Below are 26,716 nucleotides of genomic sequence, written 5' to 3'. Positions count from 1 at the left end.
GGTCTAATTTAAGATAACTTGGTTTAAGCCATTTTAGTTCTAAAATTTGAAAAAAACTAGTACCTTGAATGAAGCCCATGGAAAAGCTTTTGCTCAGGAATTTGATCTTGAGCTGTGATCATGCATGGCAAGGATAACCAACTTGTGGCCCGTGGGCCATTCACAGCCCACCAGAGCATTTAATAAAGCCTGTGGTCTGCTTGAACACGATATACTAATGGCCAATTCATTAGCATTTTGTCGTCATGTTACACCATTTTAATTTACACAAGGAAATATATAGAATCTGTTTGGCCCACACAAGGTTGTGTTTAGGTTTATGTGGTCTCCTGTGTAATAAGGTTGTGCACCACTGATGTAGGGTATTTCTACACAGCAATTAAACAGCCATGTTTGGCTGGTGTCAGCTGAGTTGGGCTTATGGGGCTTGAATTCTACTCATTTGCCTGAGTCAGCTGACACCAGCCAGCTGTGGGTGTTTAATTGCAGTGTAGATATGCCAATAAAGGGCAACTGCTAAAACTAATAAGCTGTGGCAAAGCTTTAAGAAACTCATGAAAGAAAATATAGATAATACCGAGAATGCTTGTCCAAATAGGCCAACAACAAACATCTTTGGAAAGAATGTGTAATCGGGATGTGAAGAGAGGCTTCTTTTACACCTACAACTCTAAGAAGTTCCATTTAGAATTTTTAAAGGCCTTATGAATGTGTTCACATTCTGCAAAGCCAGAAGCAGCCCATAGCATCCTTTCTTTATCAACACAGTAAAATAATAATAATTCCAAGACAAAAACAAGCTAGAATTAAGTGGGTAAATAAATAGCCATTAATTTAGGACATTAATACAATTATCATTAGAATGGCATACAGTAGTTGTAAAAAATCCTAACTATTTGAGAATGAGGACATTTGTAGCTGAAGCTCAACAATGAACCTTAACTTTGTTGCCGATTCCCTGCCCATTATATATTTACATATCTACCAACATTTCTAAAGTGACTATCACTAATACTATTAGCCACCTACCTGGGGTGAAATTGTATTATAATTATAAAAAGAAAAGGAAAACTTGCGGCACCTTAGAGACTAACCAATTTATTTGAGAATAAGCTTTCATGAGATGCATCCGATGAAGTGAGCTGTAGCTCATGAAAGCTTATGCTCAAATAAATTGGTTAGTCTCTAAGGTGCCACAAGTTCTCCTTTTCTTTTTGCGAATACAGACTAAAACGGCTGTTACTCTGAAACCTGTCATTATAATTATACATTTTTTCAATTCTTGACTGCAAATAAAAACAGTAGATTCTGAAGATCTGTCAACTCTTTTCTCCCCATGATAAATAAATGTTCATTGTTTTGGTGAATGAGATCTATCGCGTGAATCGGATAGAATTGGCTATGTTCTCTGTACCTGAAGGGTGGATTCTTTGACTTATGTGTGGAGGATAAGTATGAAAGGAAGATATAGTGAGGTTTCCAGCCAGTACAGGGAGATGCATGGTTTAGATTGTTTTTGCTAGCTCCTAGTGAAACAGGAGATAGCGGAAGGAATTAGTTTAGATATTATCTGGAGATTAAGATGGAGCTCTCTTGACTACAGTATCACAGAATCATAGAATATGAGGGTTGGAAGGGATCTCAAGAGGTCATCTAGTCCAACCCCCTGCTCAAAGCAGGACCAATTCCCAACTAAATCATCCCAGCCAGGGCTTTGTCAAGCCTGACCTTATAAACCTCTAAGTAAGAAGATTCCACCACCTCCCTAGGTAACCCATTCCATTGCTTCACCACCCTCCTAGTGAAAAAGTTTGCCCTAATATCCAACCTAAACCTTCCCCACTGCACCTTGAGACCATTACTCCTCGTTCTGTCATCTGCTACCACTGAGAACAGTCTAAATCCATCCCCTCTGGAACGCCCTTTCAGGTGTTTGAAAGCAGTTATCAAATCCCCCCCTCTTTCTTCTCTTCTGCAGACTAAATAATCCCAGTTCCCTCAGCCTCTCCTCATAAGTCATGTGCTCCACCCCCTAATCTTTTTTGTTGCCCAGTAGGAAGTTGGAATTGGGTAGGATCAAATCCTTGGTATATATATGGAGGGTAAGTGATATTCTGGTGTCTCTGGACTGTAGTAGGCATAAATAATGGTCTATGAAAAATTTGTGGTGGGTGGATAGTAGTTCTGAGGTCCTTTTAGAAATGGCTCTGTATTGGTTTCTGATCTGCTGGCTCAGGCTGGGAAAGAACGCAGAGAAATAGACTGATTTAGTTTGTTTTTTTAACCATTTCAAAATTGTTTTTCATCTGAAATTAACAAACAAACAATAATGTAACTCAATCACTTCAATTTATGGGGGCAGAGTGACTTATATAACAGAGTGACAACTAGCTAATGGCACAGCTGCAAATGGAATCCAGGACTCCCTACTCATAGTTCCATGCTCTAACCACAAGGCAATGTTTCAGGAAAACAAAGTTCCAAAAGAAAACAGCCTTTGTTCCAAATGAAACTGACCAGTCTAATTGTGGAGGAAGTGGCAGGCTGAACTATCCAACATTTTTGAAAATAAGAAAAGATTTTAGAAACAGACCCAAACATACTGTTTTGCTTATTGAGAGCACTAGAAAAGAAGAGAGCACCAAGACTCTAAAATAATGAACCATGCTTGAGAAAATGGCTAGCAGTCTTCACGGAGTTTAAAAAAAAATAGATGCATTTGCTTCCCCCATTCATTATTAAAATTGACCTAAATGCACTTTTATTTTTTGAAGACAAAAGTGCCTTTCGTCTGGAAAAGGGAATGGTTGTTTAAATGAGTTATGACCGCAATATTAAATAAAGCATCCAAATTGGGCACCTCCACGGGTGTACAGAGATAAGCCCTTCTTGTTTTGTGAACATGGAAGTATTTTAGTAGAAACTTGTTTTCCACAAAGCAAAAACAATCCCAGTGCAGTGCCAAGAAATAGTATCTTTAAAGGTAAAAACCCTGGATAAATAAAAAAGCATCAGTTACACAAAAAGAATAAAAATTAACAACAGCTACCATGTTGACATAGTACCACCTATTAAATACATTATTTTTAACTGCACATTAGAAAATACATCTTCCCAAGTAAAAAGGGCCTTTGTGGAGTGATTCACAGCTTCATGCAAAATCAGCCCACATTATAAATCTTGCTAACCTTTTGAAAATCCCCAAGAGCTTACTACAAAGCTGCTGAATCCTCGACTAACCAAACCTTACATTAAAGTATTTACTGTCCTTCTAAAAACTCCATTAGTTAAAGGAAGTAATACTTCTCAGTTGGTGGGCTTTTGTCATGGTCTACTGGACAATAAGAGGGAGACAACTTGCTGCGCCACACAGTGATATAGGTTAAATTAAGTTATCCTAAGAAAATCATTCAGGGAATTTATGAGAAATCACTCCTAAAACAATACTTGACAATCAGCTGTTTTCCATCTGAATTGTTGCAGAGTGCTACAGGTTAATGAGCATTACAGAGAAACGGACTACACAGAAAAGGTGACTGTTTTATCTGAAACTATTACGTTTCCCAGTTCTTTGAAATTACATAAATTAGTCTTGCAGTTACTCATTTGCAGATAGATTTGTTTTAATAAAAGCTGATTAATTTCCTTCTCCAAATGAGTGACCTATTACAAGAAATATTGCATATTAAAGTTCTGCTTTCTGAAAATATGCATTTATGACATTTAAATTCTATTCCCCAACATAAGCACTTAATTATATGCTAATACCTATCTTGATTCAACTTAATGGTCATTCTCAAACAGAACTGTATTAATATCTGGGAGTTGAAGCCGAATTTCTGGATACAATATGAAAAGATATACGCTCAGGGTGAAATCCTGGCCCCACTGAAGTTAATGGCAAAAAATCCCAGTGACTTCAACAGGACTTAGTATTTTACTTCAGTATATCTCAAGCAGAAATTAATGTGAATTTATGGTACACTGCAGCTGTTATTCACTTGCTCACACTTTGGCCCAGACTTGATTCCTTGCTCAGTTCACACTATAAGTGAAGTCAGTGTGAGTTTTGCCTGACTTGACCCTGCCTGCACCAATGGTGTCAATGGGTATTTCACCACTGACTTCAGTGGGAGCAGGATCAGACCACCAGTGAATATGTTACTGCTATTCAGGGGTGATGCTTCAAGCATCAGCTCTGCTAGAATATTTGAACAAAGGAAAATTTTGTTACAGAGTGTGCTTCACATTCTTGCTTATTTATTGGAAAGTATATCGTCTCAAAGAGAGAGGACCAGTTCCAAGCCCATATTCTATTCTACATCTGTATTACAGTGGACACAGTTATAGTTATAGCTGAAAAGGCAGTTTCTGTATAAGCCCTTGTTTCCAAGGCACTTATATCTTTCTGCAAATATTACTCTTTGAGTTGACATTTCTCACTGCAGCAGTTATCATGAAATTTTTTTGGGGGGTCGGGGTGGGTAAATACTCACTTGGGCATTTTCTAGCGATCTGTGCATAAATAAAATAATCCTTTAAGACATTTCTGGTGCAATTCGAACATGGCTTCTTTAAAAACATGTAATTTGCTATGGAGTTAATCAGAAATGAAAATAAGTGCCTTTAACATGTTTAAAAGAATTTGCTTTTGAAATAGCAAAGTTATAATTATACATGCATGTATATTTATACCAGGGATTGGCAACCTGTGGCATGCGGCCCATCAGGGAAATCCGCTGGTGGGCCGGGACAGTTTGTTTACCTGCAGCGTCCGCAGATTCGGCCAATGTTCGCAGCTCCCACTGGCCGCAGTTCACCGTTCCAGGCCAATGCGGGCTGCGGGAAGTGGCAGCCAGCATATCTCTCGGCCCATGCTGCTTCCTACAGCCCCCATTGGCCTGGAACGGTGAACCGCAGCCAGTGGGAGTTGCGATTGGCTGAACCTGCCTATGCTGCAGGTAAACAAACCGTCCTGGCCTGCCAGCGGATTTCTCTGACTGGCCACGTGCCAAAGGTTGCCAATCCATGATTTATACCATCCATGCATCATACAGAATTTGTCATCATTTATTTATGTGCTACCAAGCTGAAGGCAGCTATTTGAAGGTACCAGTGTGCATGTATTTAAAGCCACACTCAACTCTGAATCCTACCTGAAGTGTGTAAAACTACCCCTTTTCTTGAATTTCCCCTTTATTTGAATGTGTGATCATTATAATCAGTACGAAAAATGTATGTCTCTAAATGCATGCATCATATAGACTGCAAAATTTGAGATTCACAACTGATAATGGTAGTAAAGACGTATAGACCAACGCAATGCATGCCTGACCTGCTGCAAGATGGCAGGGCCCTGCAGGTCTAGCTTTTCAGCTGACCCCTTCCCACAGCCAGAAATTACAAAATTTCAGGCACTCTGTAGGACTACTTAGATTCCTGTGGCTATGCTCCAGGGTGAATTAAATTTATTTTGAGTCTGCATTCTAATAAATGCACATTCACATTTATGTAAGAATTTATTTTTTATTTTATTTTCACTTGGCTCTCACATAAAAGCACTGCACTATAGTGCCATTTTCAGTTTCTTATTTTATACATTTACATACAAAGGAGTCCCGCTTTCTGAAAATCAAGCCCCATAAAGTGTGTGTTACCAAGCCAACTGCCTCCTGTCCTGAACATCCCCTTGTGGCCTGAGGTCAATCTCCAGACTGCCTGCCTCAGTTTCTCCCTTTCAGGACACTTACTTATTAAATACACTCAGGCTTTTTGTCCAATAATGCCCTTTTTCCCAGGGTCTAATTTATTGACATAAGACAAAACAAAACTCAGTTCTGGGGCTTCTCTTCTTCCCCGGAGTCTGCTCTCTGCAGCATTTCCCTGCAATGGCAGGCCACTCTCAGCCATACCTGGCTGGAGATATTTCTTACTCCCCTGGAGTCTGTTTTCCCGGCCACTTAGCCTTCTTCAGCCCTCTGACTCTGGCTTCCAGGACCAAACCTTCCCCGGTTAAGGGTCTCCTGCAAGAGCCTCCTGCTCGGGGCAGTTCTTCTGCACTCTCTGCCATACCTTTCTTTGACTGTTTCTCCCTAAGCATCCGCCTCTTTCTGCAGCTTCCTGCTGCTCTTGAAGTGGAATCACCTGATCCCTGCTCAGATGTGCCTCCTGAATAATTAGGGTTGACTGCCCTCATGCCTTCAGCCCTTAAAGGAACAAGCCACCTAAATTGGGCATCCAAAGATTGAGGCACACAAAACCATTTTGGAAAATTTGGCATCTCTCTTTATCTTTATGTCTAGCTAGAGATTCAACTAGAGAGACAGACAGATATACACAGCACACACACACGACATTCACTTCAAAATAATCACACTACTACAATGTTAAAGTTGAGATTTCGAATGCACCAGAATAAAATAATTCAAAAATAATGACTTGCACAGTAACTGTGACTTGGTTATACTACACAGTGTGTCAAATCCTGCAATCCTTTCTCAGGCAAATCTCCCACTGATTTCAGTAAGGACCAGAATGTTTGACCAATATCTACTAAGTAATCAACAGTAATAAAAAATGCAGCATACATACGAGGGGGCCATATATAAAAAAGTAAGTAGATATACATTCCGTATAATACAACATATAATTTGAGGCAATCTAACACATTCTGGGCAAGATTTTGCTCTCAGTCACATGGGTGTAAATGAATGGTAACTCCATGGACTTCAGAGAGCAGAATCTAGACCTTTATTTTAATTCATTAAGGATGACCTCCAATCTGGCTTTAGACCTTTCTCTAGCAATGCTGTAGCCAAAGATTTGAAAAGCTTTATATTCCAAGCATGCTCCTTTCTCCATTCTCAATCATGCAGGGGATTACAAGCTCTTTTAATAAGAAATGAAAAATTAAAATGGATTGGGATGAAAAACACTTGAAAGCGGCAGCTGCACCGACACTTTTAGTTTAAAATCAGTTTCTTTCACCCAGCCATTTTTGCTTTACACACACCTGTGGTGTTTACTCCTGTTTATAAATGCTAAAGAGCCAGGTTATACCATTTAAACCCTTCCCTCCATCCAGGGCAGTTCAGTCACCCTCCCCCTGGAGAAGCACAATGAGACATTTTGCTTTGGGGAGTCATAATGTCCAGCGAAGGGCAACAAAAATGATTAGGGGTCTGGAACACATGACTTATGAGGAGAGGCTGAGGGAACTGGGATTGTTTAGTCTGCAGAAGAGAAGAATGAGGGGGGATTCGATAGCTGCTTTCAACTACCTGAGAGGTGGTTCCAGAGAGGATGGTTCTAGACTATTCTCAGTGGTAGAAGAGGACAGGACAAGGAGTAATGGTCTCAAGTTGCAGTGGGGAAGGTTTAGGTTGGATATTAGGAAAAACTTTTTCACTAGGAGGGTGGTGAAACACTGGAATGCGTTACCTAGGGAGGTGGTAGAATCTCCTTCCTTAGAAGTTTTTAAGGTCAGGCTTGACAAAGCCCTGGCTGGGATGATTTAATTGGGGATTGGTCCTGCTTTGAGCAGGGGGTTGGACTAGATGACCTCCTGAGGTCCCTTCCAACCCTGATATTCTATGATTCTATGAATGTCTCCAGGAGGTCCCAGTGCACAAGGCCAGAGTACTGGGTACTTTTGTGCCCATTGTGGATGCAGCTACCTACCCTCTGCTGCACACTGCATGGGGGGAGGGACAAAGCCATGACCTACCTCTCCTTGCCCCCTTTGGGCACTGGGCATTCCCAAGGGAGTAGAGATGGAATGCCCCCTGAGCATAGTGACCGGAATTCAGTCTGACCTGTTGTGACTTCCCCAAACCAGCTCAAAATTTGCATCCTGCATCGCACATGGGAGCTTTTAAAATAAAACATGTAAGTTTTGAAATGATAAAAAGCTATTGACAAATACAGCAGAACCCACAGCTTCTTTTTGAAAATGCGAATTTAAAAAAAAACTAGAAATGTGCAGTGAAAGTGAGAGATTCTCTGGGATTAAACATCATTTCTGTATATTGCATCTTTGTAGACATCCCACTCTTGGATTACTATTTTTTTACACCCAAAATTCTAATGCTAAGTGAACATTCCCATATTTTATATCTAAAAGGGGACAGGCTGGCCAAGGAGACTTGAAACGAAGTCCAGAGCCTTTCGCCTTGAGAGCCTCGGCCTCAGTTCAGCCCAGGTCAGTAGTAATGAAAGTCATTTTTACAGGATGATTGCTCGATGGTCTGAGTTTATTTCAGTCCAGTCCTTAGAGGACATGTCCTCATCAGACAAACCACCATGATCCATAACACAGTTGGTGGCAATTGCCACCCTGTTGGCAGTTTTGGCAGAGGAGTCCAGGAAGTAATGGTCACAGAGAATGAACTATGGAGCAGGCCCCTCCAGCAGGGGAGTTGAGGCATATCAGCAGGGTAGTGTGGGGGAAATCTTGCTACCCAACTTATATCTGTTCTGGGGGTACAAGGAGAACTTCTGTCTCCAGGACCAATTCATTTCAGAACCTTTGAGAAGCACTCAATGCCCATAAAATATTATAATAATTTTATTTGACACTGTGTAGAGACTTCGTATGAAATATGGGTACCTGACATACTGCTGGGAGTTATGGATAAGTAATCATTCTCATTCTTCTTTTTCACCAATATCACCTGCCAAGAGGAGAAAAAAATATATATGTGATACATCCACAAATGCAAAATAGTTGGGCTAACATTAGTGTGTAAACAGGATAAGACATTTTTGGTACTGGATGCTACAGTCCACGTCTGCTGGCATTTCACATTGCACCGAAGCTCAGGTGACTTTCACTAATGCAGAGGGCAACAAATGTGAGCTACTGCCAGAATCCTGGCAGAGTTGTGGAAGACCAGGTCTCCAGATAGGTTCCTGGGTTAATGTTTTTGTTGCGTGGCGTGTGGTTGCTGGAGGAACCTATCCTTGCAACAAAGCCCGTTGCCAACTCTGTCCACATATCTATTCAGGGGACACCATCATAGGGCCTAATCACGTCAGCCACACTATCAGAGGCTCGTTCACCTGCACATCTACCAATGTGATGTATGCCATCATGTGCCAGTAATGCCCCTCTGCCAAACTGGACAGTCTCTACATAAAAGAATAAATGGACACAAATCAGACGTCAAGAATAACAACATTCAAAAACCAGTCGGAGAACACTTCAATCTCTCTGGTCACTCAATTACAGACCTAAAAGTGGCCATATTACAACAAAAAAACTTCAAAAACAGACTCCAACGAGAGACTGCTGAATTGGAATTAATTTGCAAACTGGACACCATTAAATTAGGCTTGAATAAAGACTGGGAGTGGATGTGTCATTACACAAAGTAAAACTATTTCCCCATGTTTATTTCCCCCGCCCCCTACTGTTCCTCACACGTTCTTGTCAACTGCTGAAAATAGCCCACCTTGATTATCACTACAAAAGTTTTTTTTGTTTTTTTTCCCTCTCCTGCTGGTAATAGCTCACCTTACCTGATCACTCTCGTTACAGTGTGTATGGTAACACCCATTGTTTCATGTTCTCTGTGTATATAAAATCCCCCCACTGTATTTTCCACTGCATGCACCCGATGAAGTGAGCTGTAGCTCACGAAAGCTTATGCTCAAATACATTTGTTAGTCTCTAAGATGCCACAAGTCCTCCTTTTCTTTTTATAGAATAGGGGTGTCATCTTAGTGCAACCTGCTTATTTTAAACTATATACATCAGTTCTGGGACAGAGGTGCCACAAACAGCGCACAGGAATCTCAGCCTAAACACCAACGCCCAGTTCCTAAGGAGCAACTCTGCCCCAGCCTTGACTCTAGTTACTGACATGATGACAGAGAACAAATTCTTCTGCCTCTTGCAACAGACCCTCCAATGAGAAATGATATCACAAAAATAAAAACAATGCAGCATTTCTTCCAAGACTGAACAGTGCTCACATACTAAGGAAAAGAACCACAGGACTATATGTAACAGCACCACCTGGTACCTTATCATTTATCTCCCTCGCTGTTTCTCCCACCACATCCATTTCTATCTACGTATTTCATTACATCTATCAGAGAATGTGTATGTTTCATCAGAAAGGAAAATGTGTGAATGTAAAGGTTTAAAAATGCAAAACAATTTAAAAAATTCTAAAAAATTAAAATTAAAATTAAAAAAATCTAAAAAAAATGCCTTTAGAACTTCATAATATCTTGCAGGGACCATGTAAGTTACTTGTGCTTTTCTCCCACTATTCAATGAAAGCTTTTTGGACATGTATTCTTATTTTCGGGTTCTAGGGACACTTCCTCCCCTTCTTGAGAGACAGTGGGCCTGATCTCCAGCTAAGGTTCTGCCCATAAACTTTATAGTAAAGTTGTTAGCATTATTTCACAATAACCAATACATCCATTACTTAGCCCTGGTCTACACTGGGGGGTGGGGAGATCGATCTAAGCTATGCGACTTCAGCTATGTGAATAACGTAGCTGAAGTTGATGTACTTAGATCGACTTACTGTGATGTCTTCACCACGGTGAGTCGACTGCTGCCGCTCCCCCATCGACTCTGCCTGCGCCTCTTGTGGCGCTGGAGTTCAGGAGTCGACAGGAGAGCGCTCAGGGGTCGATTTATTGTGTCTAGACTAGAAGCGATAAATCGATCCCTGCTGGCTCAATTGCTGCCCGCTGATCCGGCAGGTAGCGAAGACATACCCTGAGTTGTTGTGTGGCGTCCTTCTTATAGACAAATACTACAAAACATAAAATTTCCTTCAATGATTAAATCAAATAACTTAACTGTAAAAGAAATGCAAGCTTTAGATATTGTAAGCAAGAAGATGCTATATGGATAGTATAATTACTTTAACTGAAAATCCCTTTAAAAATTAAACCAGAGGATACATTGTTAAAAGAAATACGCTTGTTTCCTATATTCTTTACAACACCAGTTGCAGTATGGGAAAGTAAATGCTTGGGGTAAATGTGGGCTCCTAAACCACAAAAAGCCAGAGTAATCAATCAGGCTTTGAACATGGAACTCCATGGGGACTTGGAGGATCAGAATGCACCACCACCCAAACTGTGGCATAACTTCTCACTGTCTTTATTTCAACCTAGAACCTGGAACACCAGCTGTACACCATCTGCACTATCTATGTGGAAGGTTTGGGCCCTGGGTCTCTAGTAGCCCTCTGTGTTGGCCTACAGGGGCCTGGCATGGAACCCCCTCCGCAGGGTGTAGGGGGCACAAAGACCCCACTGCATGTCTGCTCCACCTGTGATCCCCTCATACAGGGCTACCATGGGTGTAAGGCAGTGGTCTAAATTCATGTGATGTCACGCCAGCAAATACTGAAAATCAGCCAATCATATTTTGAGGACCCATGTCAGAGTCCCCAGATAAAGTCAGTCTGATGTGTTTTTTAAGGTAAAACAAGAAAAATGTTTTTCCATTTATCAGGCCCGCCTGTCCACATTACCTCTTCTTGATTAATTATGTGGCTGGAACCCCTTACTATAATTTGGCTGGCATCACGTTATCCTCTAGCTCCCTCTAGTGCACCATTGATATCAACCATGAACAGGATGTCATACCCAGCTGTGAGTTATGAAACTGACCCAGTCAGATCCACTAAAGCAGGGGTTCTCAAACTGGGGGTTGGGACCCCACAGGGGGTCACGAGGTTATTACATGGGGGGGGTCGCAAGCTGTCAGCCTTCACCCCAAACCCTGATTTGCCTCCAGCATTTATAATGGTGTTAAATATATAAACAAGTGTTTTTAATTTATAAGGGAGTTTGCACTCAGAGCCTTGCTGTGTGAAAGGGGTCACCAGTACAATAGTTTGAGAAACACTGCACTAAAGTGACAGGGGAAGTGTGCTCCAGCAAGGAAGAAAGTACAACAGTACTAATGTGTTAAAGGAGTGACACCCCGGGGGTAGAAAGCTAGCAAGAAACAGTCAGTAGTGGGAGAAAAAGGAGATGGGAGCCAAAAAAGGATTAGCAGGGACTCATACAGAAGTGCATACGTAAGCAGGTGAAAGAAGCTCTCATTGGGAACCTGGGCAGGGTACACATCTGAATTTAGAGCCACACATGATACAAAATAAGAAACAGCTGCATTTAATCTTTTGAGTCTCCTTGAGCTTCACTCTCATGATTTATGACACTGGCACAAACCCCTAATGAAATGATAGCCCTATCATTCTCTCTTGACATGATTAGAAACCTACTAGTCCAAGGTCAGGATTTTTCAATGTGAGTTTAGCCCTCATAATGTAATGTATTTGTATATTGTCTTCATTTTAACTTGTTCTTAATTTGTTTTCGTCATTTAACCTGACATATTTGATAAACTTAACAATAAATTAATTGTTATTCCAAAGTCTGGAATTGCTACACCACGTTCCCAAAGTATTTAAAGGATCTCAACTTTTGTGGTAATTATAACAGCAAGTGAGAAAATAAAACCTGCTGGGTGAAGGTTTTATGGGACAAAAGGTTAAAATAATCAGCCTCTTTGCATGTTCTGATGTGTTTGTGTCTCCTCTTTTCTTCCCTACAGGCTGTCTGAAAGCAAATCGGGACTCTTCTTAGAAATAACAGTATGTCCTTTAATCTTTAGGTGCAAAACAGATATTCCGTTTCACTTTTGCCATGTACAAACAAGTATAAACAGAGGCTACAAGGAAAACTTTATTCTCTTTCTATTGACATCTTGTGGAACTCTGAGGTATTTTATACTGTGCCAAACAACAAATTAAACAGGAGACTAGTAAACACAGATCAGGTCTGTTCCTACTCCTATTCAAATCAGGATCAGGCCCCTTCCAACATGCCAGTGGAACTAGTGAATCTCGCCAATAAATCATTTGCCTGAATCTAACTGTGGTTAGGTGACTTACTGACAATCATATACAGTACTCTTAAAAACAAAATAATCAAGTTTTGGAAATAAAGCTTGTCCCTCCGGTAAATAATTAGTTACTAGTCTTAAAATTATTGTCTACAGGCCAATTTAAAGAAAAAAAAGAGAAAAGTAAAAGCTTTTTCAGCCAATTATGTTTTAAGGGCCAAAACTCCCCATTGGGAGTTTTGCCATTTTCCTCAATGAGACCAGTATTTGGCATGAAGTAGTCACTCGTGTAAAAATTCATGAGGAAATGAATGAAAGGAAAGATGGCCATTTGTGTAGGGCACTACACTGAGACTCAAGAGATCTGGCATTGCCACAGACCTCCTGTGTGATTTGGAGCGAGTCACTTAATCTTTCTGTGCCTCAGTTCCCTGTCTGTAAACCTGAGAGACTACTTTCTTCCTCTTCCTCTTGTGTGTGTAACTCACTGGGGCAGGGACTGCCTCCTGCTCTGAGTATATACAGCAACAAGCACATTTGGGCCCTGATTGGTTGAGGTTTCTAATTGCTGCTGTATTACAAATAATAAATGGAGTGGGTTTTTATTAGCTGTTTTATAGATGACAATGATTTTAATAGTGTTTCTTGATTCAATTCTGGAATTAATAATTAATGTTTCATTCTGCATTTTATTTGCAGTAAATAAAATAACTTCCTTTTAAGGAATGTGGCAAGTTGCAAGGAACAGTTCAGTCTGTGCTGTTTATCTGTTTTGTTGTCCCAAAAGTCAAATGTCTTTGTCCACAGATCCACAAGGGCATGCTTCGCCTCCAACTTTTAGACAATCTCTCTGGAAAATACCCCTTTTAGTGCTGGGCCTTAGGTCTCCACTTTTGATAAGGAGGAGCCCACTGGCCCTGCTATAACACTGACTTAAGCACCTCTGTTTCTCACCATGGCTCTTCCAGCCAGTCCAAAAGAACAGGAACTCCGGTTACAGATTTTACCCCTTTTGGAAGCTATGCAATCAGCAGATACTTGAAGGGACACAGTGCAGCCTTTTCAAACCAAGGCAACTTTTATTATGTCTACACTTAAACCTCAACAACGGCACCACCGCAGCTGCACTTCTGTAGCATTTCAGTGAAGACGCTCACTACAGCAATGAGGGGGGGTTCTCCCATTACTGAAGTTAATCCATCTCTGTGAGAGGTGATACTTGGTTGATGGAACAAACACTGGGGGTTAAGTCACTTAAATTATGTTGCACAGGGCTGTGGATTTTTCATACTCCTGAGCAATGTAGCTGGGTCAACCTAACTTTTTAGTGTAGACCTGGCCTGAGACAACTGGAATATAGTATTGAAGTGTCCTTAGGCTAGAATGGAAAGAGTTCTGATACCCAAGTGCTCACACCTCAGTCCTTTGTTCCCAGTCCCAGTTAAGCGGCTTCCACATTTACTTTCCCTTGGCTGCCAGTTATAAAAAGTTAATGTCCAGTCACTTGTCTTCCATTGTATCTCCAATGCAATCCTATCCATATGTAGACAATTCTTGGTAGTTCATTCATACCAACTCAGACTCACCTACTTGACTCTTTTACCTATTCTCGATCCCAAGAAAAAAATTAGTCCCTTCATAACCAGTGGGTAACAATACAAAACGAGAGGGGAAAACTGAGCTATGCATATTTTTTTGTTAAAATAATGCCCAAATGCCCCACATTCTTCACAGTTTTTTCTGGATCTAGTATTGTAAGCTGTTGGAAGGGTGGGTGGTGTCTAAATTAGCTACAGAACTTTCCTCCTTGGAGGCTGGTTAAGTGTGGAGGATCTTAGAGAAAATCTGGTCCCCAATCAAAATCAGTTACTGATCTAAAAAGGTTGTAAAAGGGTACAAATAGCACCCAGGTGGGAGATTTATGGGGCAAATCCCTTCTCCACACCAGACTAGTAATGTATGGGATTCATACATTCTGAACATTGGTGCCTAACTTTCCCTTTCTGTACTCCACAAATGATACAACTTTTACATAAGAGAGCAAAGGTGGATGATGATTACGGTAATATCTTCTGGTCTGGGAAAGATAATCTGGTGGGTCACAGCTAAATACAAGGTAGAACAGATGGTATTTAGCTGTGACACTCTGATTACTTGTCCCAGACCTGAAGAGGAGCTCTGTGGAGCTCAAAAGCTTGTCTCTTTAACCAACAGAAATTGCTCTAATAAAAAATATTACCTCACCCACCTTCTCTTTCTCATATCCTGGGAGCAACACAAATGCAAACAACTTTTAGATTTCCACTCTTAATGTTAGCACCCAGGAAGCAGTCTCTAGCAGATGAACTTTTGTGCCGTCAGCTCTCTGTCTAGTGTTTTTGCAAGACGGCTAGCCAAGGTCTCACTCTTTCTTTACAATCCAATCTTTCCATTCATGAAGGATTTCCGTAGACTACAATCTTGAGATAAGCCCCATCCCAAAGCATTAGTTGCAGACATATGACAGTTAAGGTTGCAAAAGATTTCTCCTGTCCTTTCAATGGAGATATTCTGAACCTTTTCCCCAGCCTCCAGATTTGCAGCCACATGCTGTGTGTATGATTCAGTGTCAGGAAAGGAAGAGTCAGGGTTTTTCTTCACTTGATGTAGCGTACCTGGTGAAGATGCAATATGTCAACAGGAGAGCACGCTCCTGTCAACTTAACTACCTCAACAAGAGGCAGAAGCTATGTCTGTACAGTGAAGATGGCACTTTAGGGCTTTGTCTACACTGGCAATTGAAAGACAAAACTTTTGTCATTCAAAGATGTTAAAAAACACCCCCCTGAAAGACAAAAGTTTTGCTGACGATAAGTGCTGGTGTGAACAGCGCTTTGTCGGCAGGAGCACTTTCCTACCAACAAAGCTAGCGCTGCTTGTTGAGGGAGCTCTCCTGCTGACAAACAGCAGCTACACTGCACGCCTTTTAGTGGCACAGCCAAGTTGCTAAAAGCTGCGTAGTGTAGACAAAGCCTAAGTCAATGTAACTTACTTTACTCAGGGGCGTGGCTTTTTCACACCCATGAGCGACGTAAATTGCATTGACTTAAGCGGTAGTGTAGACAAGCCCTCAGATTTGTCCAAACACAGAAGGAACACTAGAAATGGCTACATACTGTGCCTTGCCCCTTATCATATCTCCAGGACTCCTAGGGCTTGTCTACAGTACCTGCCGGATCAGAGGGCAGCGATCAACCGCTGAGTGCTCTCCCGTTGACTCCAGTACTCCACCAGATCGAGGAGCGCAAGCGGAGTCGACGGGAGAGCGTCAGCTGTCGACATACCACAGTGAAGATGCTGCGGCAAGTAGATCTAAGTATGTCAACTTCAGCTACGCTATTCACGTAGCTGAAGTTGTGTATCTTAGACCGACCCAGTGCGGTAGTGTAGACAAGCCCCTAGTCTCCACTGGCCAGAGAAAGGCATATTTGGAATTCATTCCCAAATCTGGGTTTCCAATTTTGCAACACATCAGTTTGTTTGCCTGACAAGCCATGTGCCAGTTATTGTTCTTACCTTTTTTTCATCATCACAAAAGGTGATTAACCAATTAATTTTAACCAGTCTGGTTAAACACACACCTCACCAAACTCCTCCTCTCTCATACAAACTCATTGGATTAAACAATAAACCTGTGAGGGATCGAATGGCTCAAAAGATTAGGAATGGGGTACTGAGGCCTTTCACCTCTAAGCCACTGTTTCAGATATAAGCAGTGGCTGATAGTCTTTAACATCTAATGGCTGTTTGGTGAGGTATGCCAAATGATTTTGCAGTTTGAGTTCAGGCCCCTATGGACAAATGTTCGCATCACAAAAGAAAGTCTTACTGGCAAATGTCAGCAGAGATGCCAAGGACTGAAGTGGCTTCCATTAATGTACTGCCAACTATTTCTTGTGTATGTTGAATCAAAAGTGACCTTGACTCAAAATATGACTTTATAACATGACAGACAACAGAAATGACCATGCATTTCCCCATGGCTAAGCTGAATGTCGACCACACGGGAGCTAATAAAATGAGGTGCCGAGTCTTGGGAGGTTCTATGTATATTTAAATACCACTGATTGGAGGTCACTCAGCAGCACTTCCTAGTCTCAAGGGGTGTACAGCAAATTAGATTATTGTGCCCTTTAAGAAAAATTGGGGGACTTGTCCATTCATTTTCAGCTAGAAGAAAAGGCAGTTCTGACTCGGCCGCTCAGTTGCTACGTGACCAGAGGAAAGTTATGTATCCTCTCTGTTCCTCAGTTAGCCCATCTGATAAATGGGCATAATAATATATACCTCCGTCAGAGCGGTGTTATGATGCTTAAATAAGTAGCACAGGCCTGGATTATCTCCAGATCTGATTCTTCCCATGTCAGTAGGTGGGCTAGCAGTCTCCACAACACCATCCCTCCCTCTTCTATATCCCCCAGAGGGTGTTCTGTGAGTCTGGAGTCCGCAACAGGGGAGAAGGTGCAGGAAAGCAATGGGTGGGTTAAGGATGGTGCAGCGCAGCGCTCCACTTCTGTCCTAGGTTAGGATGGCTTCTCCTGAGTCTGGCTGCCCAGTGGCTCTGCTCACTCCCATCACCCATGCCGCACTCAAAATGGTGTGGGCTAAATTTGAGAGACGAGTGGTGTTGCGACTGGGCACACTGGGTCCCAGCGCCACTCAGGTTTGGCCCAGCTGCCTGTCCATCATGAACCAACATTGCCAAGTTGCAATGCCAGCCACAGAAATTTTGCCTGGCTGCCCCCGCAATCCTCCCATCATGATGGAAGAGCAGCCAGGCCAAATCTGAGTGGCATGTGATATCTGAGTGCCCAGTCGCAGTGCCATTCAAATTTGGCACATCCAATATCACCGACCATATTTAAATTAAGATTGGATGTTGTTCTGAAAAATCTGCTCTAGGAATTACTTTGGGGAAGTTCTATGGCCTGTGTTACACAGGAGGTCAGACTTCCGGCTTCCTTCTGGCATTGGAATCTCTACATCTTTTCTGTGTTGGAGAGGATGATCTGGTCTATTTCTACAGTTTTCATAAGAACATAAGAACGGCCATACTGGGTCAGACCAATGGTCCATCTAGCCCAGTATCTTCTGACAATGCATGGGTGAATCACGATATTGTGGAATCTGACCTTTGATTTTTGAAGGCTTGCAGCTGGCAATACTGTTTCTATCTCAGTCATTTCCAGAAGATCTGACTGTGATCACATAAACACAGGATTATGTCTTGAATGAAGGGTCAGTCAGAAGGGAAAACTGAGCTATGAGGTAGAATGTCCTTATTTAAAACATAAATATCCTAAGCAGCAGGGAACACACAAAGGTAGTAGCTGTTGATTTTGTTGTTTAAATATTTTTAGATTCATACAGTCAGAATGGGCCATCATGAGCCTCTAGTCTGACCTGCAAAACAAAGGCCATAGCATTTTACACAGTGATTCCTGGATAGAGCCCAATGTTCTCCCTTTCAACTTTGTTCTAATGTAAAAGTCCCTTCCAAAATGCAGTTCTTATGGTTCTGTAATTGGGAACTAGGGAAGTGAGGGGGAAAATGCCAGTTAATTTTGATCAGGTGTTCCAGGCGATGAGCCCTTACATTTTGTTTTGGCACAAGATGTGGCAATTTTATTTTTCTTGGGGGCTATCTTGGCTTTGTGGTGAAGGATTTACTTGATGTATCATCTGAACATTTTGTTCTGTAAACTTTCTCCACAAAAGCTACTTTCATTTTAGCCTCCACTTTCTCTGAGAAAGTCTGAACTGGAGACGCCAACTGCTATTTATGACAAACAGTCAGTATTGCATGGGTAGCGCTTATTAGTAATCGAATATGCTTGAAATATATTTTTAATAGTAAACCAAAGTCAACATTTTTGGGGCTATGTTATGTGCGAGATTCTTTTTCACTGGCTGCTTTAGTGGAATATTCTTAGGCCACAGTTTATATTAGATGATACCTACAAAGTAAGTAAGCAGCATTCTCTTTCTTCAAAAATTGGACAACTTCGTGCCCTATGAGAAATGACATCAGTTCAATACCTGGCAAAGGTCAATACTATCACAAAAGCCACTATCACAATTACATTTTGAGGGGCCGTCTCTGCAGGGAGCTCAACCACTACTTCTCCAGTGAGATCATTTTGAGCGCCAGTTTCCTCACAAAATAATACTGTGTAGTCAATGATAATTGTATAAGTATGATTGATATACCTTTCACATAAACCTTTTCATTCTCTTATCCTTCAGCATCTGATAATATTAGCGAAGAGACACTGTGCCCTACAATTAGGACATCTGCCAGTAGTACTGTCTATTCCTAGTCTTTCCTTTTTCACAGTGGCAGTATTCTGAAGTGACAGTCTTCTTTCCAGAGGGGTACTTTATTACCATTGAGCTTCAACTTTCCCTTATTTTATCTTGTCACTAATCTACCCTGTGAGGTGATGAGCACTCACAACTCAACATGAATGGTTGATCCTCTGCATCTCTCTGGTTCAAACCTTAAAAGAGTTACTGTTCAGCTCTGTACTGAAAAGTACAGAAAGGCCCTGAGTTTCAGCAGGTCTTTTACAAGTATGAAGTAAAAGTAAAAAACAAAAGTCTGAAAATTGTTACATGCAGATACTACTTTTAATAAGCTATTATTGTAACCTTTGCCCCAGCCTCCTCATGTGGATTTTTGAAAGCATTTGGATTTCAATTAGCACAATTGTAGAATGAACAGTGTTAGTTCAGATGGATAGAAATAATTTTTAAGAAGTACAGTGCCAATGAGGCTGCTATTCTTCTACATGGCTTTCTGTGCATGATGATGTCTGTGTGATACATGAATATTTCTAGAGATAGGTTAGATAGTCTGCAACCTCCGGAAAGGTGGCATAATTCAATAAGGTTAGGGTTCCATTCATGTTTATCAGAACCTGCTGTATGCAATTATTTTGGTGTGTTTATTTGAATAAGACCTGTCACCTACTGGAAAATATCATAATTAATCTGTCAGGCAGCAGGGGAATGCGGAAAGAGAGCTAAAATATGTTTTCCATTCCCCAAAGGTTCTAATACACCAGTATCATCCCTTTGGCTTAACCGAGCAAAGAAAGAGCTGTAGGTTGTCTTTAAGCAGGATGGATAATAAGCCGAAAATGTAACAAGTCAGTACTAGCTATAAATTAAAGTCATGCTTGCCTTGCTTAATACGTGCTGCACAGATAAAGATACCACACTTACAGAATATATGATCTGATCATCATTTGGTATCACAGTTATGGATTTGATAACATTAGATATATAGCTCTAAAGGCTGTATATGTGATGCTTAAACACCCCAGTAGGTTAGAAGACATATCCCTTTAGGGTTGTAGAGCACTAGGTGACATATCACCAGGCTCAAAAAGCTCCACCATTATCACCTCTGAAAATGTGAGCAACAAAGAGCAGGATTTCATCAGTCATGCCACCTCCCTACAAAATTGTTCCTGGAAGTCCATAAAAACCCTCCTTACAATCCACGAAGAGTGTATGTGTGCCTTCACGTAGGCATTCAGTCGGTGGTTAGAAGATGATCAGCAGTACTGGAGCTGGAAGCCTCACTTTACAGATAACTTTATTGTGCCAGGCAATTCATTTTTGAAAATTGGATTTTGTGCCTCTTTCTCATTGTTTACGAAGCATAAAGATTGGAAAGGGCCTTTTTGTTTTGTATGTTGTTTTACATATTTTTTTCTGCTTGTTTTTAGACTCAGAAATATCAGGAATGTCAAATCTTGTCATCCCTGGTTCTGCTTCTCAGAGATGTCTGTTGTGAGCCCAAAAGAGCAGGGGGGCTGAAACACTGACAAAGGTGACCTTGCTTCCAATGCTCTTTGGCAAATGAAAACATTTGGTAATGATTCCAAACTTTGAAAAAATATTGATTAAAATTTCTCCGAAGTGGTCACAGAAAATGGGTCCATTTCAAACCCTGAAAGATGGAAACCAATTTATACATTTCTGTATTTCCCATTAAACGGTTTCTTCATTTTTCAGACAGCTCTGCCAAAAATCCTTTCCCCTCATAATAGCTCAGTCTCTTGAATCTTGTGATGTTGTAATGTCACTAGTTCACCAGTCACTACAGAGTGAAAGTAGATAAAACCTGAACTTATAACATATCAAAAAAAAAAAAAATAAAATAGTCACAATCCCCTCCACATCTTCTTATGAAAAAAATCAATCAATCAAACAAACAAAAACTTGCATGCTTTCTTTGTATATCTCATAGATCTAAAAAAGGACATGAACCCTATATTTTACCTGTACAGGTCCCCTTTAACAGAAAGCATTTTAACCAAAGCTAGGTGCACTCACAAAAGTTCTAGCTGATTTGCAGTTGTGTATTAAAGATATTTATAAGTTTAGTGATTTAGGCCTTGATTCAGAAAGGTACTTAAGCACATCGATAAGTATCTTGCTTAATAAGCATCCTAGTGGGGGGCTACTGGAGATGTAAAAACATAAATAAAATAAAAGAGTTTAAATGTAAGTGGTTATTCTCGTATATGTTTTAAATGTAAATGTATTTGTTTTAAGAGCACTGAAGATACCACATGGCTTTGACATAAATTTTTTCTTATTTTTGTTTTCTGTTCTACCAATTCATGACACATTAGCTCTCATTTAAATTTCAATAAGGGAGAGTTTATCTTCCATGTTAATTTTCATCACTGCTCATTGTGCAGTCTGTAAGTGATGAACAGTTCCCTGAAATTACTTGCAGGTCATCTTGTATTACCCAGTCACTCTGTACAAATGACTAATTACAGATAACCATAAAGATAGTAATTTTCAGACAGTTTTATCGAATGTGGTAAATTTTCCATCATTATTAACTGGATATTAAAAATTACATTTTCTAAACCTCCGGCAGGAGGTGTCTGAATGAAAATTGTCAAAGGAAGACAAATTTTGTCCATGTGCCTTGTGTGTGTGCTGTGCCCATAAGTTTAGTGAAGCAGAAATAAATATGATTTGAACTGCAAATGTCACTTTATTGAATGGAGATGAGAATTACCTTAAAAACTTATATTGGCATTTGTTTTGAACTATTTCAGAGGTATTTCAGCAGGATTAATACAGCTTCAGGCTAGCTGCTTTCCTTAACCAAAGCTTTATAGATACAGAAGTTTGCTTTAAAAAGTAAATCTAACTACTGAAAAGTCATTTTCCATAACAAGGGTCTCAGAAATCTTTTATGGTGGCCAGCTAATTAGAGCTGCATAGAAAGCATTGGATGAACAAATGGAGGAGATTCAGTTATAGGCAGAAAATCAGACCCATGGTTTTGCACCAACTGAAATTTGGGGAGGTTCAAGACCTGAATCTGCATCTGAATTTTCCACATGGTCCCCATCTTTATAACTGGACAAACTAAAACCTTAGATCCAGATGCCCACATACTTTGGAGTGTTCAACACCTGAGATTTGTGGGATGAGTGCATCTCTAATTATGGGGGGAAAATTTCTGAGGTACTGTTTAATGTAAATAAAATTTAGATTGCAGGACCAGGACAATAATTAAGGTAGCAGAACCAGTTGCCTCTTCTCTTCTGAATGTTTACAGGCAGCAGAACTTAGTAAAGAGGGATGTAGGAAGGGTGAAAATCAGTCCAGCCCATTTCTGGGGACAAATTGGTTGCACAAATTCTGTAGCATATCAGCATACTGCTGTATAAAGAGAGAGAGAGTGAGAATGCATATTGGCCATGAGCTTACCATGTAATATGGCACCAAAGAAGGGTAATGAAATTTTGGGATGCATAAGCAGAGGCATCATGTAATGCAGCAAGGAGGTAATAATCTCTCTCTGTTTGGCTGTGGTGAATCCACAACTAGAATACTGCCTTCAGTTGTTGACATCTCAGTAGAAGAAAGATAGTCATGAATAGAGGAGAGTTGAGAAATGAAAAATGATTATGGGGTTGGACAGACTGATTTCTGAGGAGAGAATAAGAGAGTTAATCCTGACTTGACTAAGTGACAGCAAAGCACTTGATAACCATATAGCCATAAAGAATGAGAGCTGATGGCCGAATGCTCTTGCTATGGAGATTCCAATCAAATCGCTGCTTAGCGTTACTGGCGGGTATGTAACTACGTTAAAAGGGTAGGTATTTTTAAAAATGAAAATTCCCTCCTGTTTTTAACTGATATTTTGTAACAGAGCAAGCCCATACGGCCATTTCGGAAACTTAATCCAAAGCTTATTTTTCAACAGAACAACCCAATGAGTCCAATAATAATTAAATTTCTTCTTAAATTTCACAAACATACTGAAACTCACTTCCCAAAAACATCATGACATATGCCTCACTTGTTCATTAGAATGAGGTTACTAGTATTACTCACTGATGATTTCATTACCTCTCCCAAGGAAACAACACACATAGGGAACTTTTTAACCTGTTCCCTTCCTTCCTCTCCCTATTGAATTATTTATTCTGTAATTAACCAGTTAGGCATCCATCATGTTATTTTAAAGTGAATCACTATAATTGCTAGAAGTAGGGTTTGTTTGATTCTCAGTACTGGTGTTATGGGCTCATGCAATGGGGCATTTTGGAACCACAGAGAGCTACAGGTGGCTCTCTGCAAACTGCTGATGTTTTTTGTGGTAAGCTGCTTTTCTTTAAGTGATTTGATTTTTAATTTTTTAGGCATACTTATAAGGTGCACAAGTTTACTACCAAAATACATTTTTTAAATTTTTCATTCCTTGTGTCTTGGTCACATGTGACACTACTTTATTCATCTCTGTCATTTTTTCAAAGTAAGATTTTAAAAAATAAAGTAATGAAGTTACCCCCACAAGAGCATCTAGGTTGCTGTATAATAAAAACTCTGTAAAACACAAAACCCCCTTTATAATAAAGCTCACACTACTTGAAAGTCAAATAAGGAAAACAAGTAGCAAGGATCTGACACATGGGAAAAAGGAAAGGGAAAAAGTTATACGTATGGGGCCAATATCGATCACAATAAAAATTTTAAACAACATAAAAACTCAGGTATGATATAAAAGATTTTGCTCTCCATAAGCATGTCCAGCTTACTTTGTCCATCAACTTGATTTAAAGAATCAGTATGAATGCAAGGTTTAAAATAATTAGGTCTGATCTACACTAGAAAATTAAGTTCGCTTAACTATGGCGTTCAAGGGCACGAAAAATCCACACTCCAATCAGCATAGTTAAGCCAACTGAACCCCCAGCACAAAAAGAATTCTTCCATCGACCTAGCTACCGCCTCTCAGGGGTGATTGCCTATGCAAACGGGATTACCTACAGCAGTACAGTTCTGCTGCTGTAGCATTTCAAGTGTAGAAAACCCCGCAGACATTCCAATTATGAGTAATGACTCGGACATTAGACATTCAAACCTGATTTTCAGAAAGGCTTATCATCCACAGCTCCCACTGGCATGAGTGCTGAGCACCTCTGAAAATCAGCCCATCGGCCTAATTATCAAAATGACAAGAGTGCAATGTTTGGCATCTAGATTGCATTAAATGAAATGAAATATCATTACTGAGTGCTAAAACCATGGGGATCTAGGGTATATACCTATGAAGTAAGCACATCCCTCCTATTCTACCATGTTGATCTTAATCAGCATGCAAGGGGAGCCTGCACAAAAGAAGAGGCTTCTGATACTGTGACATGCTCTCTCCTTTTCCACCAAGAAGCATGCCAGTGGTGTTCCAGCTCCTGATTCAATCCCCCACTGAAATCAATGACAAAATGCCCCTTGGCCTTGGGTCAGACCCTAGATTCCCTCACCTACCTGTGGAGGAACACAGCTCAGGTTTATACCTGCTTTTTTAACTTGGGTTGTTTCCTCTCTGTGCTTTGGAGCTGCCTTTTATTAGACAGTCAAAGCATGGTAATTTTTTATCTGCAGCGTGGATCTCTGTTGCATATTCTGCTCTTGTTGATCTCAATGGAAGTTCCATGCAGACACTGACTGCAAATTATCAATTAAGGTTTCTGAAGTCCTTTGAGGATTGTAATCTTCAGCACTGAGGAACAACTCTGAGGTTTTGTTGCTCAGACATTCCTCAAAGAGAGGCTTGGAATGTAACAGACCAAAGAACCACACACTTGATATTAATTATTAAAAAGACTGATGATCAAATCAAAATAATAATTTGTTCAGATATCAAATATGAGAAACAAATGGTAACAGTGTAATACAAATACAATGTCAAATCCAAGTCAGGCTAAACTTCTTTAATTAGAGAGTTTTACAGACTCTCATTGTCTAATCCCTTGTCCACACTAAAATTTACTTTGGTATAACTTATCTTGCTCAGGGATGTGAATAATCCATACCCCTGAGCAATGTAAGTTTTAGTAACATAAGTGCTGGTGTAGACAGCGCTATGTTGGCAGGAGAGCTTCTCCTGCCGACATAGCTACTGTGGGAGGTGGAGTAATTAAGCCAATGGGAGAGCTCCTGTTGGCTTAGAGCGTCTTCACCAGAAATGCTACAGCAGTCCAGCTGCAGTGCTTCTAGTATAGATGTAGCCTAAGTCGATCAATGAAACTGTGAACTTTTTTCTGTCTTTTCATCATTTTACCCTAATGGAAGGCATTATGTAAGTCCTAAGTATTATTATTATGACTGTTATATGCACTGGACAGCTCTAGTGTGAACTGGAAAAGAAAATCTTCCCCTTAGTACTGAATCAAGTCAGGAAACTGGTAATGGTGCCTGGGACATCAGAAAATATGTTCGGTCATGAGTCCTCATCTGTGCTCCAGGGATAGCTATGTATCAGAGAAACTAATCTGTATGGCCATAAGCATGAAGGCCAACAAACCTGGGTTGTTGGGTCTCCCATATAGACTAGAATCAGAGGTCTCATTAATGTTACTACAGTCTAAGTCTCAAGTTTTAGACATTGTCCTTCCTATTTCTTTAAAAAAATAAGTAAATGAAACCATGGATGTTTGCTGAATGCATTAAATAAATGTATTTCCGAAGACAGTCTCTTCATCAAATTACATTAGGAAAACATCACATTAAAACCCTGCTGCCGTATATATATAACCCAGCAGAAAATTTATGCATTCAGTGCACTTCTGTTGTCAATGAAAACTGTGTTAATTACTATGAAAACATGTGGCTCCTGGATTTAGAGTTTGGTGCTCATTGCTGCATTTTGATGCTGCCAGACTTCTACTACCACAGTCATACCAATTTCTTCCTGACTGGCACAAATCCATGCTTCATCTAGCAGGATACCTGAGGAACGTATTATACCATCTTTCTATCTTTTCTTTTTCTGTAGTACCACTCACTACAGTATCTGATCACTGCATACACTTTACTAGTGCCTTCACAAAAGGACAGAACTCCTGGGTGCAGAGAGGAGGAGCAGATACTGCAGAATGATGCAAAGGAGAAAGGGAGACAAAGTGGGGCCAAGCAAAAAAGGGGGGAGAAAGGGACAGGAGAGAAACTGTGAAACAGGGCTAGAGCAGAAAGAAAACACCAAGAGGGAGGAAGGACAATCTTGTCATTAAGTTACTGGAGTAAGATTCTGGAGATCTAGGTTCAATTCTTTGCTCTGCTACAAATTTCCTACACGATCTTGGGCAAGTCAGAGGGGGCTTGATCTAATGCTCTTCCTCCCTCGCCCTCATTAGTGCAGCCCCACCATACTCCCCTTCCTGGCCTCCTTTTCCATTCCGGAAAGAGAATCCACGAACCTCCTCCGCATTCCTCTGGCTCCCTTAAAAGTATTGTATTAGGGTG

General features: G+C 40.5%; 1 protein-coding gene across 1 annotated transcript in view; it reads right to left on the bottom strand.

Annotated features, from left to right (window-relative positions):
* Nucleotides 1–26,716, bottom strand: part of THRB (thyroid hormone receptor beta) — a gene marked incomplete at its 5' end in the record, with an annotated part of 301,539 nt that overhangs the window by 79,885 nt on the left and 194,938 nt on the right. The window contains one exon of the mRNA XM_084619845.1: nt 8,609–8,672. Within this exon, the coding sequence (XP_084475971.1) occupies nt 8,609–8,672 (64 nt within the window). The remainder of the gene's footprint in view (nt 1–8,608; nt 8,673–26,716) is intronic.

Source organism: Lepidochelys olivacea, assembly GCF_965140295.1.
Source record: "Lepidochelys olivacea isolate rLepOli2 genome assembly, chromosome: 2".
NCBI classification, from domain to species: Eukaryota; Metazoa; Chordata; order Testudines; family Cheloniidae; genus Lepidochelys; species Lepidochelys olivacea.
Note: the sequence above shows the minus strand (reverse complement) of the source record. Positions and strands in the feature narration are given on the sequence as shown.